Raw genomic sequence first — 14328 nt, 5'->3', positions numbered from 1 at the left:
AATATAATCAGTTTTTAAAATTTGAGACAACAATATTTACAACTACTGATTGTTTAAAATGTTTATTCATACAATATATATCTCTGCTAAGGACAATTCAATTTTCAAATTAATTACTGTCTGAAGCATGGGAAAGACTTGGGGTAATATGGAGACAATTGCTGAGGACAATCAACAGTGCCAGTGGAGAGACCTCAAGTATCAGCCTTTTACATGTTATATGCCAGCTGGCATGAAGAGGATTAGTTAGTTAGTTAGAATGAAGAAATGTTGAAATTAGCACCAAATAAGGTTGTGGAATCTGTTTATCTAATGATCGGTAAAAAAATGTGTTCTTTCTATGTGACATCATCAGGAATCATGGCCTCTTTCTGTAACATCACAATAGCTGAAAAGCAAGAAAATTTGATAGTGAATTGTAAAAAAAAATCATGAAAATTGATACTTAATTATTTACAATAGAGGTTTGGGTTTCAGTTATGCACTTACACATATGTTAAGCTATATATATAAAAGTCTAGTTTCAACCTTGATAGAATGTTTATTTTGATATATATTTTTACAACATACATGACATATTGATTTATCAATTGTAGAGACAAAGAAACTGAACAGACTCCAGGTTTTAATGGTGCTAATGGATGGGGAAGGAGATACTTCCCTGGATCCACTTCTACACCCCTCCCCACACATCAGGAAGTAGATTCCCCCACTCCATATGACACAGTCCCACCTGTCAGACAGTCAAAAGAACTGCCCACAATATCTACACGCCAATCACAGGATTTACTCAGACAGTCACAAGAAATGGTGGCATCCTCTTTACGACGTTCACAAGAATCTGTGCGGCAGTCTCAAGAAATGTTACGTCGTTCTCAGGAAGGAATACTTGATGGACATGATGGGGGAACTACCAGTGATGGTTACCATAGCAACAGTGAAGGAAGTGCAATTGGTCATGTGATTCAACATGACAAAGGTTCTGATTGGCTGGGTAAAGATGCATATAACATGCATCACCATGGTAACCAAATGAATTTCATTCCCACTAGTCAGATTCCACCAAGTCAGCAGAATGCTTATTCAGATCTTGGTCAAGGGTATGGACAATATTATGGTCAGCAATTTGGTGCTATACCAGAAAGACAGGAAGCAGAAGGCGGGAATACAGACACTGGGCATGCTCACACAGATCATTATGCCACACCCATTTATGCCCATCAGCAGCATCAGTTCCATCCAGGTTTTTACAGAGACACCTATCAGGAAGAGGATCAGCCAAGGACAGGTAACTTTGAAATATGTGCAGAAATACCAAATGAGAAACCTGTCATCAAAATGTTTTTAAAGTACAGCACATATATTTATAAGTGTAGTCATAACAAATCACCCTCATTAAGTGATAATATCTCAGTAATTGTAGATTATCTAAATTTGAATAACACAGGTTCATGATGGTGTATACTGTGAATTCATTATTATTCAATGGAAACTAATTTTCATAGTTTTCATAGATGCAGGTGAACCACATGTTTAAACGATTCTATCAGGTTGTATGCAGACTTGGCAAAACCATAAAATCAAAATACCCATCAAAAGTAAGTTTTCTGCAATCGTCAAAAATTGGTACCCAGGAAAATAAATGAATCCACAATAAATGTAGTCATAACAAATCACTTTTGTTTCATTTGCCGTTTCAGAATCTAATGCATTCTGGGTAATATTTTCAAAAGCGTACACCAAAACGTCGTGATTGGTTAAAAAAGTCCTAAAGAATGGAAATTCAACCAATGACGTGACGTTATTTTCATTTTGGGGTACGAACAATGAAATTACCCATAGTCCTTTAGATTCTGAAACGGTCAATTGTAGATGATCTAAATATGAATAACAATTGTTGCATAATTAGAGTAATTTCAGAGTAATTGACTTGAAAGTTCCTGCATTCATTGCTATCTTTCTGGACCACACATTGATGGCACTGATATACATATTATTAAACATGTTAAGGAATAAAGATATGTTGGATATATCTTAACGAGAAAGCAACACTAGACTATTTTGACAGAAAAAGCTACATACACAACCATATTATAAACAGAAGTCATTTGCTTATGTTAAAATTCTATATTTGTACCAATTCAGGCCAACTCAATTTATGTATCATTTCTTCTTCTAAAGTTGATTATGATTAATCATGTTATTACAGCAAGAATGTATTTTTTATGTCCATAAAACATAATTTTGTTATCTTTTTTTACAGGTGTAACACCATATCAGAGTACCCCGTATTCTCAGGGATACCAAACTATGCCTTCCAATGACCTTGGATACCACACAGTGACCTCAATGACCACAGGAATCACTCCACAAAGTCATAATCTTGACCTATACGGCTTACAGCAGACCCAAAGTCAAGATGAACCACCCAGCAAACCCTTGTCACCAAGGAAACAAGATTTTACTGAAGACTACAAAGTACAATATAAACATGGGAAGGACAAAGAGAATGAAGATAGGAAGGGAGATAACCTGGCTAGAATGTCAAAGGGAGATAATTTGTCAAGGCAACCTAAGGAAAATTTTGCAGCAGAAAGAAATTATTACTCGGGTATGGATATGCATTAACATTATAGCAATGTTTTTACATTTCTGGGGTCACATGAATTTATAATAATAAGATAACAAATATTCTACATTTTAGCAAGTTAATAATGGCATATTTTTTAGGGGAATATGCTGATTTTATAAATGTTGTTGATTGTTTGCAAACTCAAATTTTTTGGCAAGAGTCTTCTGAAGGTTTGTGTCTTTTGAGTAAGCTAAGAATCCTATTTTCATTTAATCATTCAGTCAATCAAATGTGTAATAAGATAAATTAAAATCGAGTTGTCAGAACTTTGAAAATTACAAATGTGTATCATGGTTCATGGCACTGCATGCCTGAAGTACCGGATGTTTATGTAAATTATACAATTTTCCTAAATTTGTTCTAATATCAATTTTGTTTTAAAGAAAATAAATATATAAGAATACCAACCAACAGAAGACAGGACCAGACATTTATACTTTAATTTTGCTAAGCTTTTTACGATTGATTAAAAATGTCCACCATTTAAATAAGTCATAATTTGTTTTTTAGACACAGATAGTTCTGACAATAGACAGTACCAGCAACTGCAGGCCTTGTACAAAGCTAGAGGTAGAAAACTGGAGGAAATCACAGAAGATTTGGATACATTTAAGGCTCAGAAAGAAAGGGAACACAGAATACTCAAACATCAGCTCTCAATAGCTCAAGGTATGGCTCTTATGCTTAAGGTATGACTCATTTGGTCAAGATAGGAGTTTGGTGGATTTGGGGAAACCAAAAATTTAAATATTCATCAAAGTGCGAAGTTTCCATAGGCCTGCATACAAAAAAAATCCACAATTTATTTTAACTGTTAACTTTCAGCCAATGAAATGTCTGCCTTCCAAATTTTGAAAGTGTGTACATTGGAAAAAAACCTGAGGATCCTGAAAGGTTGTTAAAACATAAAGTAAAAAGAAGCTTTATCACATAATAGTAAGCAAAGCTTAGACACATATAAATAAAAAGATGTGGTTATAGGTCAAAGTACGGCCTTCATCACAGAGCCTTGACTCGAACTGAACAACAAGCTTTAAATGACTGGTGTAATAATCAGTATTTTGATCAGATTGATATTTCAAATTTTCAATTAATAAAACTTGTATCAAGAAAAAACCAACAAATCAACAGTATTATTTTTTGCTCTATCCAATCTCATCTTTTAATAAGCAACACGACGTGTGCCAAATGTGGAGCAGGATCTGCTTACCCTTCCGAAGCACCTGAGATCACCCCATGTTTTTTGGTGGGGTTCGTGTTGTTTATTCTTTAGTTTTCTATGTTGTCTCATGTGTGCTGTTGTTTGTTTGTCTTTTTCATTTTTAGCCATGGCGTTATCAGTTTGTTTTAGATTTATGAGTTTGACTGTCCCTCTGGTATCTTTCGTCCCTTTTTTATAGGAGAAAAAGCAGGAGCCTCTACTAATATGGAACAGCTACAAAATCTTCTGGTTGACTCTAAAGGTGAAGTCTCCCAGCTAACAGGAAAACTGAGATCTGCTGAAAATCAAGTGGAAAGTCTTCAGAAATCTAAAGATGAGGTAAGCCATAAGTATCAGCAATGTGAAATTATTCTGATAGATACATACTAAATGCAGTGTCATCACCTTTTCATTTCTGGATTTTAACTCTTTTAGGAATTCATGCACAAACCAGTTGGCCATGAAAAAATCTATATACCGTAGATACTCGCTTATAAGTCGGAAGTTTGGGAGTAAAATTCAGAATCCAGAGAGGGGTACCGACTTATAAGCGAGATCCCGCGACCAGAGGAAAAATCCAAGCTTGAGAAAAGTGGTCAGGAGTGAATTTCCTGGTCAAAACTACGTTGGTGATTGCCGAACCTACATAAATCCTTGAATACAAAGTTTTTGTTGAAAATAAATGACTACAATACTGTCTTTGTGTTTTATTTGTTCTTTGTTAACTTTTTTTCTGTCAATTTGTGTTGAATTTCCGACTGTTTCCGGTTTGTGTAATGATTTTCATGGTCAAATGGTTTGTGCATAAACCCAAAAGAAAGAGCCAAGAACAAAAAATGAAAACGAGATAACAATGTACCAACTATGTAAAGGGATGTATTCAGCGGAGTTATTGTGTCATTATTGTGATATCATGATATCAATTTAATACTTATAAATCATACAATAATTAAAAATAATTTTAAGATTCATTCCCAAGATCAAAATATTATTCATTAAAATGTCTCAGGTAAACAAAAAGATTACAAAATTGATTGGCAAGCTAATATAATCCATTGATAACCCCTAATTAAGAGACAAAGAGTTGTATTCACTAAAGGTGTGAAAAATATCAGTGATAGGTGAACAGATGACACTAATGAGATGGAAGTTATTTTAATATAAAGTTGATTAGCTTCACTTAATTTTTTTAATCCTTTAATCATCACAATATAATAAGAATTATGAAGTGTACATGCTCTTTTAACACTGAGTTATGTGTGCTGTGAAAAATATTGATCGACTTTAAATTTTTTCAGGTTCTTATTGGATTATGTTCGCTTTCTCAAACAATAGGTTGTTAGTCATACCCTACAAAATCATTGATGCATTACGTAAACAACACATGGCTAATCTGTAATCAAACAGTGAACAAAACAACAGGAATAAATACATCTTTATTATTAACAGCTATATAAATTATCATAATCAACATCAACTGAATTCAAACCAAACAAACATTCATGCAGAAAATGAATATAATTCCTGGATTTGCATTGGTTTTACCGGCGTTCAGTAACTGTCAGCTGCATAAAAATGTCCAAATTTTGTCCGACTTATACGATGGGTCAAGACTAAATCCTCAGAATTTGAAGCTGAAAAGGGCATCCGACTTATAGTCGGATCGACTAATAGGCGGGTATCTACGGTACCACAAGAACATGAAGAAACAGTCTGAAATTCAATATAAAAGGACAGAAGCTAGCTATTGTTTAAAGATAGACAAACAAAATGAGTAAATTAAAATCTCGGTAGTGTCACTTTTACTCTTCTTCAGTTATGTCCCTTTATAATGTAATATGCAAGCATGTGTCCCATGAACATATTCTCCATTTATTCTTTTATATTTGTAGTTGATGAGGAAGCTACAGGCAACAGAATCAACGATAGAGTCCATGTCACAACAGCTGACAGAGATGGGTAACTCCGACAGCCTAGCGAGGGCGAGACATGAACACGAAAGAGTGATTGCCTGTGTACAGCAGAAGTATGACAAAGAAATCAAAGTTCAGAATGAAAAGATTGATGAATTAAATGGAAAAATCAATGATCTTGTAAGTGACCTGAAGAAACAAATCATATAAATACAATCTACATACCACAAGAACATGAAGAAACAGTCTGAAATTCAATGTAAAAGGACAGAAACTAGCTATTGTTTAAAGATAAACAAACAAAATGAGTAAATTAAAATCTGGGTAGTGTCACTTTTACCCTTCTCCAGTTATGCCCCTTTATAATGTAATATGCAAGCATGTGTCCCATGAACATATTGTCATTTATTTAAACTGATGAAAGTAGTCTGTGATTATGTGATTTAAGTTTAGTAACCTGAACGAGTAACTCCCCTCTGATTATCACCAACTGTACCCATTTCCTACTTTCTTTTAAAATGTGAAATGTAAATAAAACTTTTGATTAAAAGGACAATAAAACTGATAATGAAAATGGGGAATGTGTCAATGAAACAAAACAACCTGACAGTTCATTTTATCAGTAATACATGTTCTCCCTCTGACAGGAACTATCTAGTTGAAAAATCAAATTTACTGATTTTGCAGTCTTTAATAAACTTTGAAATTTTCAAATTATAGATGAAACAATACATGCATAAGTTTTAATTCAAATTCAAATTCAAATATTTATTGTCATATAAACTCTGAACAATAAGTTTGTGACAAATAATATAAACATACACAAAATACATTTAACAAACAAAACCATGAAAACAAAAAAGCAAAAAAGCAAAACAATCTATCTATATGATATATAAATATGTTTTATAAATAAATCAAGAGTCCCCTGTCCTCAGTTATAATGCCAACTAAATGTTCTGTAAGAAGTTCTCACACAATGAAATGAAAATTTAAGAATGAAGTTTTCTTAGATTGAAAATAATTTAGAATAATATATAATTGAGAAAAAAATATTGATTAGAAATGTTTGTTGCTGTCTTATATCCAATAACTTCTTATATTCAAATATGTAAGGAATGACTGTAATTTTTTTTCTGTCGGTGAAAAAATAAAATAAAAAAAATGTGGTGCACACTGAATTACCTGCTATTTCACAGTCATGTGACATTGTAATATCTACGAGCTGATAGACAAAGCACTGTTGGCCAATCAGAAGATGTGTTACATCCAAAATTGAATTATTTATATATGTATTTTATATTTTACAGAATTGTGAGAATGAGACATTGAGGTTAAAACTTGACCAGAGTTATAAGGCAGCAGAGAACGCTCAGATATCCAGGGCTGAAACTATAAATAGACTGACCAGAAGTCTGGAGGACTCACAGAAACAATGTCAGGCCTTGCTGGAATCAAGTATGTCTTTTATCTTCTAAATAAACTCATCAAAGATACCAGGACTAAATTTTATATATACGCCAGACGCGCGTTTCGTCTACAAAAGACTCATCAGTGACGCTCGAATCCAAAAAAGTTAAAAATGCCAAATAAAGTACAAACTCTCTGTTGATGAAGAAAGATAAGGGCACACATTATTATAAACCAATCCTAAATTACTTTCATACTATTTGCAAAGATGTAATATATAGTTATAGGTATACTTTTTTTTAGATATTTGAATCCTTCCCAACGTTCAATGAATATTTTGTAGTTAAAAAAGTCTCACAAATCACTTTCTGCATCAAATTTGCTAACCAGTAAGACATCTGGACCTATCAAATGCATTAATTGGTTATGCAAGATGGTTCATGTAGTAGCCTACCATACTACCTTAACAAAAATTATAAAGATTACAAAATGTAAATGTAAATAGTTCAAATTAGCAGGGTTCTTTTGTTAAAAAATATTATGATAACAAATTAATTGCAAGTTAAACCCAAGTGTTCATAACTTACGCAAGAGTTTTGTCTTGTAATTTTTTTGCATTATTTCCCATGAAGGATGGCAGGGATTGCATCAAAAATTAAATCAGAGTTTTAATTGATTTCTGTTTAATTTTTCAGCATCATCACATGAATTAAGTCAAGTGAAGATACAGTTACAGCAGGCCTTAGCTTCTAGGAAGATTGGTGACGAGATGTGTCAGACGTACCAAGATGAAGTTAAAGACCTGAAGGAACAACTCAATATGTTTGAGGCAGCGTCAGCTCTGGGCGTCCTTAGTTCTAACACATTGCAAGTTGATAGTTGTAACGATTCACTGTCAGACCTTGGAATCAGGAAAACTCTGGACTTCCAGACTCCAGATACTTCAGTCAGGTAAGGGATTAAGATATGACTGAAATGACTATGTGAAATTATAAAAATAAGAAGATGTGGTATAATTGCCAATGAGACTAAGGACAGAGAAGTTATAATTAAGAACAATAGGTCACTCTGCAGCCTTCAACAATGATAAAAACCATCACAGCAAGACCACAATCTGGATTAAAAACAAATTATTTGTCCATGCTTTTCTTACATGGATCTGATTATGCTAAGTTCTACTTAGATTTAGGTTTTAGATACCTTTCAGGATCCTCTCGTTTTGTCAAATGATAGACACCTCAAAATTTTATTTGCTGATGTAACAATTAAAAGAACTAAAAGTAGATTGGATGTTTTCAGATCATTGAAGCTGAGGTTGGACAAAGTGCCAATATTTTAGTCTTAAAGACCATTTATTATGATTATTTCCAATGTAAATTAACCTTCAAAAAGTTTGTAAGAAATAAGAAACATTAAAAGTTTTGTAATAAAAAATTATTTTTATTTGGTATAGACTTTAGAACATTGACCCTTCACAACATGTGTACTATAATGTATCTATCATATATCTCATTTGATAAATAAAATTACTATGACACTAATGCTAATACATCTTCACTTTATTTTAGAACTGGTGCTAATGCCTCTGCAGCTGATGATGGGACCGTCCACAGTCTGAGGTGTGAGCTAGAGAGGTGTCTACTCAGTAACAAGGAGAAGAGGATCCAAGTCTCCAATCAGCAGGAAGAACTACGAAAACTTAAGAGGGAGATGGGAGAATACAGGATACGGTGTGAGAGAGCCGAGAAAACTGCTGAGGAGTATAAGGTAACATCAGGAATAAAAAACCAGTCATATTAATCATTGAAATCAGTCAAATTTTTCATGGAAAACAGTCATGTTTATCATGGAAAACAGTCATGTTTATCATTGAAAACAGTCATGTTAACATTGAAAATGGTCATATTATCATTGAAAATGGTCATATTTAACATTGAAAACAGTTAATTTATCATTGAAAACAGTCATATTTATCATTGAAAACAGTCATGTTTATCATTGAAAACAGTCATATTTATCATTGAAAACAGTCATGTTTATCATTGAAAACAGTCATATTTATCATTGAAAACAGTCACATTTATCATTGAACATGTTGAAAACAGTCATATTTATCATGGAAAACATTCATGTTCATCATTGAAAACAGTCACATTTATCATTGAAAAAAAGTCATATTTATCAAGGAAAAATCATTACATTTTTTTTTCTGTTTGAAAATTGGGCATAAACTTCATCATATGTCTTTCAGAGTGAAAATTGAAAATAGCTGGCATTTATTGTTATTGGTAATAAGATATTTTAACTGATATTTAGAAAAAATAAAACACTTGTAAACTATCATCCAATGTAGAAGTATAAAAACAAATGAAAAATTATTATACCAATGTATGTTTACATATTTTTCTTTATAAAATGACTTCTTTTTCTGTTGTCCAGGGCAAAGTACAAGAGTGGGAAGATTTGCTGAGGACAGGGGACAAGTCCAATGCTATAGAAACCAGATTGAAAAAGGAGGCAGAAAATTTGAGGAGAGAGAAAGTCATTCTTAATGAAGACATAGATGTAAGTCGTCTGTGTGTTTTCTCAAGTTAAACAGATATAAGAAGATGTGGTATGAGTACCAATGAGACGACTCTCCATTCAAGTCACAATTAGTAAAAACGTAAACCATTTTAGCTCTAAGTATGGCCTTCAACACAGAGCTTTGGTTCCCACTTAACAGCAAACTAGGAAGGTCTCCAAATAGGACTAGTGTAAAACCATTTAAACAGGAAAACAAACAATCTATTTATTTACAAATTGAGAAACATTATGTTTTCCTGAAAATTTTAGATTAATTTATTTCTATTCTTTTATTTATGAAGAGTCTAATATTTCATTATCTTAAAAAAGAATTCTAGAAGGAAAATTCTGTGAGGTCAGAGGATAAAATGTTAAGTGTTGTTAAATGACTCTTAGATTTTATTCTTAATTCTTTTGAATTTTTCCAACGTTTTCAGGAACTAAAGAAAAGATTGAATGAAGCTGTTGTGAATGAGGAGAAATTGACTGAAATAAACAATCATCTGAATCAACAAATATCACAAATGGTCAAAGATTATGATCAAGACAAACGAGAGGCTCTAGACAGGTTAGTTTTTTGTTTGTTTGATTGAAATACTGATTTATAACGAGTAAAATCAGGATTAATAGGCTTATCCCTTTCTTCCCTTGTCATTTGTCCAATCAAAGAATCAAAGAAATGGATTTCATTTGCACTAACCATTCTGATAGTAGACCCTTGAAGTGAAATTTTATTTTTGAAGAAAAACCTTTGACCCATTCCAGAATGCAATTTCCCTACTGTAGTGTCAATGTTAATAGTTAAATTTTATGAATAACCTTTAACCTTTACCAGATTTTTATTTCATTTTCAAGGCACATATATCGCCTCTCAGCTTTTGTACCCTCAATGTTAACTATTAAATTTTATTTAAATACCTAGCCTTTTTCCTGAATTTTGATTATATTTGCAAGGCATATATATTTTGTTGCAGCAACGGTAGCCTCAATGTTGAATTTTCAATTTTATGGATAACCTTTGACATTTTCCAGAAATTGATTTCATTTGCAAGGCCTTTTATATTGTTATTTTGGTTTTGTAACCTCAATGTTAAATGTTCCATCCTTTTGCAGGTGTCAGAAGGCCAGTGACTCTGTACATGAGAAGACTAGGGATAACTTAAGAAAGGAACTTTCAGAAGAATTCTCTTCAGAGAAGGCTAATCTTATAAAGAAATATGAAACTGAATGTAATAAACTTAGGTGAGATATGTGTATGGTAGAAGTGTGCCAACATTTGAATAATAGAGTAATTCAAAATACTGTGAGTTAAGTATTGTTTGTGTGTAGGTAACTTCTTTCTGCGGATTTTAAAGATTTAAATATCCAATTGAACTATCAATTACAACTACCACAGTTTCATCTGAAGAATTGGCAAAATCCTGAAATAAAGTATCAGTTAAGGGTAATTTTGTTAGCTAGTAACATAAATGTATTGCTGCTTACCTTATCATTTAAAAGAAACAATACATAATGTCCCCAGAAAGCATTGGACAGAGAAATATACCAAACACAAAAATTTCAAATTCATTGTTCAGGACACCTAAAGCATGAACGATGAATAAGGGGAATATTTTTATATCCTCACTATGTCCTAAAATCTTCACAAAAGCTGACAGTATAATAAGCCAATATGAAGTAATTGTATTATATTAATTACAGAAATGATTTGAACAATGCCCTACAAGAAGTGGATGATTGTAAAACGTTGTATGTCAAAGTCTGTGAAGAGAAAGACAAATTAGAACAGAAACTGAAGGAAGAGATGGATGAGTCTCTCTCTGAAAAACTTAAAACAGTAAGTCTATTTATAGAAACAGAAAGTACAAAGTACAAAACATACATTGATTGTGATCTTGGTTAGTGAAATTACAGAATGATAACATGGAAAATATAAATTCAGTCATTTGCAACTTAATATAGATTTTTTTAGATAAAAAAAAATCATTTTGTACTTTTAAGAAACAAAGTATAATTTCTACTTTAAAAGGATTAATAATTTTTACCCATGAATTCTGCAAGAATATAAAGGTTCAAATGATAATTTGTATTATGGGTGGATGGATCTGAAAAAAAGTGCCTTCATGTTTCCAAAATGCATTTATACTTACCGTGAAATCGACGAAGCAGCTGAGTGTGATGTCAGACTCTTAATATGGCGCTTAATATCACGTCAGAAAAACCGTAAAACCAACCAAATTTCAGAAATACTACATCACAACCAAAAATGTAAATCTCCAGAAGATATTTCAAATGCTTTTGCTGACTTTTATGCAGACGTTTATACACCAACTGAAAACTCAAAATTTGACAATGATTTCAAGGTTCGTGTGACTGAATTCGTAGATCGCACACCCGAGTCATGTGCAACAAATAATGGCCTCCTCCCAGGAGGTGAAATAACTGTGTACGAAATCGAAAGGCACCAGGATATGACAAGCTGCAAAACGAACATGTGAGATACAGCGGTAAAAAACTACATACAGTCATTCTCCGTATTTTTAATGCAGTGATTAGATTCGGTCGTATTCCGTTGTGTTGGAAGCATGGCTTATTGATTCCATTGTTTAAAGGTAATGGAAAGTCCAAACAAGCGCCCGAAAACTACCGTCCTATATCGCTATTGCCAATAATGTATAAGCTGTTCGAATCTATATTAAAGAAGCGACTATTAACCTCTTTGCAAAATGATTTGTTTCCAAATTTACAACAACAAGGTTTTCTTAATGGACTTAGCTGTATCACTGCCTCCTTCAACTTCCAAGAAACTATATATTACCTTTTAGAATTAGGATGCAAATTGTATGTTGCGTTTTTGGACAGTTCCCGTGCGTTTGATACGGTGTGGCATAGCGGCCTAATTTATAAATTGTACCAACTTGGGATAAATAGTAAAGCTTTACAAGTGATTTCTGATTGCTATAGTGATATAACAAGTGCCGTTTACGTCAATGAACACGTATCAGTACCCTTCAAAGTCCGACAGGGCGTCAGACAAGGCGGTGTACTATCGACCATCCTGTACTTGGTGTACATTAATGACCTTTTAAATGAATTAGAATTAGTTGGAACCGCAAATATTTCAAATATTCGTACAAGTAATCCATCATTTGCTGACGATGTAGTTTGCATTGGTACTTCGCCACAAAGACTCCAAAATATGTTGAATTGTGCGTACGATTATTCACTTAAATGGAGATTTGAGTTTAATCCTCTGAAATCTGTTATCTTAGGCTACAGAACTGAACTAGATCTTGTATTCAATCTAGGTGATAAAAGTGTTAACATTTCAACTGAGACCAAGCATCTTGGAATATTAAGGACGGTTGACTTATCACCGAGCACAGATATTCAGCATTCATGTAGGAAGGGTCGCAATGCTTATTTTGCTATAGCCGGTACTGGATCTTGTTTGTTAAATCTGTTAACTGTATGTGGCCTCTACAACAAAATTGTTATACCTGCGGTACTTTACGGATGTGAGCTATGGAACGGGATAAAACCAAAAGACTTAAGGTGTCTTGAAACTTTCCAACATTTCATTGTTAAACATATTCAAGGCTTTCCGAAACGAACACGGTCAGATATGTGTGAATCTATGACCAACCTCGAGAGACTACCTATACTAGTAGAAAAACGGAAATTGATGTTCCTGTATAAACTTTGTGAAATGAAGGCCCAATCACTTACCAAACAAATTTTCATTTATAGACTTTTTCAGTATTTCGGAGATACCAGTAGGAAACAACATGGATTCATCCCAGATGTAACTAACATTTTATCAAAATATTCACTTTTGAATTTTTTGAATAGCTATATGTTTACCGGCTGTTTCCCAACCAAATTACAGTGGAAAAACATTGTCAATGGTGCGATTAACCAGCATGAGAAACATCGAAAGGAAGAGCGAATGCGTAGTGACAACGATTTTACACGATTTCTAAGATTGTCTGAGAACAATGGCTATGATTTTATATGGCAATATGCAAAATATACTGGCAGACTTCGAACCGCTAAACATGTAGCTAAACTTTGGTCTACTCCCCCGACTAGCGGAAACTGCAACTTGTGTGGACACTTTGTTCAAGATACACTTTACCATCAAATTACAATGTGCACAGAACTTCAAACACAAAGACACTTGCTATATAAAAGATTATCAGAAATGACTAGTGACAATTTCTTATACACACTGCTTTCAAAATCAGACGAGTACGTGTCCTGTTTTCTGCTTGGCAATCACGAAGAAGCTCTATTGAACTTTTTAACACCAGAGCATTGTTTAGATGTCCTTAACGAAGGATTTTCCTATCTTACATACTGTAGACTGTAAATACTTTTGAATTCAAAATATTTAGTGACATTAATTCTATTACCTAATTTCAAAACTTTGTAATTGTACATAATTTATATGCATTTTGTCAATCTCCTTTAGGAGGAAATAAAGTATGATGATGATGATACTTAGATTAATGGAATGGGTTCATAAGTATTATCAAAGTCTTGTGCTTTAAATAGTCAATGATAGTGTTTCGTTTTTAATCTAAAATGGATCTTACTGAATGATA

General features: G+C 33.0%; 2 protein-coding genes across 8 annotated transcripts in view; both read left to right on the top strand.

Annotated features, from left to right (window-relative positions):
* LOC139495194 (centrosomal protein of 152 kDa-like) overlaps window positions 1–14328 on the top strand; it is a 52873-nt gene that overhangs the window by 10313 nt on the left and 28232 nt on the right. For all 7 annotated transcript variants that reach the window (XM_071283402.1, XM_071283401.1, XM_071283399.1 and 4 more), the window contains exons 4-15: window positions 597–1288; window positions 2264–2611; window positions 3143–3301; window positions 4033–4172; window positions 5726–5926; window positions 7057–7204; window positions 7852–8107; window positions 8725–8923; window positions 9596–9721; window positions 10159–10289; window positions 10835–10963; window positions 11423–11558. In XM_071283402.1, coding sequence (XP_071139503.1) covers window positions 597–1288; window positions 2264–2611; window positions 3143–3301; window positions 4033–4172; window positions 5726–5926; window positions 7057–7204; window positions 7852–8107; window positions 8725–8923; window positions 9596–9721; window positions 10159–10289; window positions 10835–10963; window positions 11423–11558 — 2665 coding nt within the window. The remainder of the gene's footprint in view (window positions 1–596; window positions 1289–2263; window positions 2612–3142; window positions 3302–4032; window positions 4173–5725; window positions 5927–7056; window positions 7205–7851; window positions 8108–8724; window positions 8924–9595; window positions 9722–10158; window positions 10290–10834; window positions 10964–11422; window positions 11559–14328) is intronic.
* LOC139495195 (uncharacterized) lies at window positions 12226–14221 on the top strand. The gene is made up of 2 exons (XM_071283403.1): window positions 12226–12325; window positions 12860–14221. The coding sequence occupies exon 2, from the start codon at window positions 12921–12923 to the stop codon at window positions 14091–14093; it is 1173 nt and encodes a 390-aa protein (XP_071139504.1). The 5' UTR covers window positions 12226–12325; window positions 12860–12920; the 3' UTR covers window positions 14094–14221.

Source organism: Mytilus edulis, chromosome 11, assembly GCF_963676685.1.
Source record: "Mytilus edulis chromosome 11, xbMytEdul2.2, whole genome shotgun sequence".
Taxonomy (NCBI): Eukaryota; Metazoa; Mollusca; class Bivalvia; order Mytilida; family Mytilidae; genus Mytilus; species Mytilus edulis.
This window is presented reverse-complemented; position numbering and strand designations above follow the sequence as displayed.

Excerpts from the sequence above, each read along its gene's own strand:
- LOC139495195 (XM_071283403.1), top strand. The coding sequence starts at position 12,921 with ATGTTGAATTGTGCGTACGATTATTCACTTAAATGGAGATTTGAGTTT.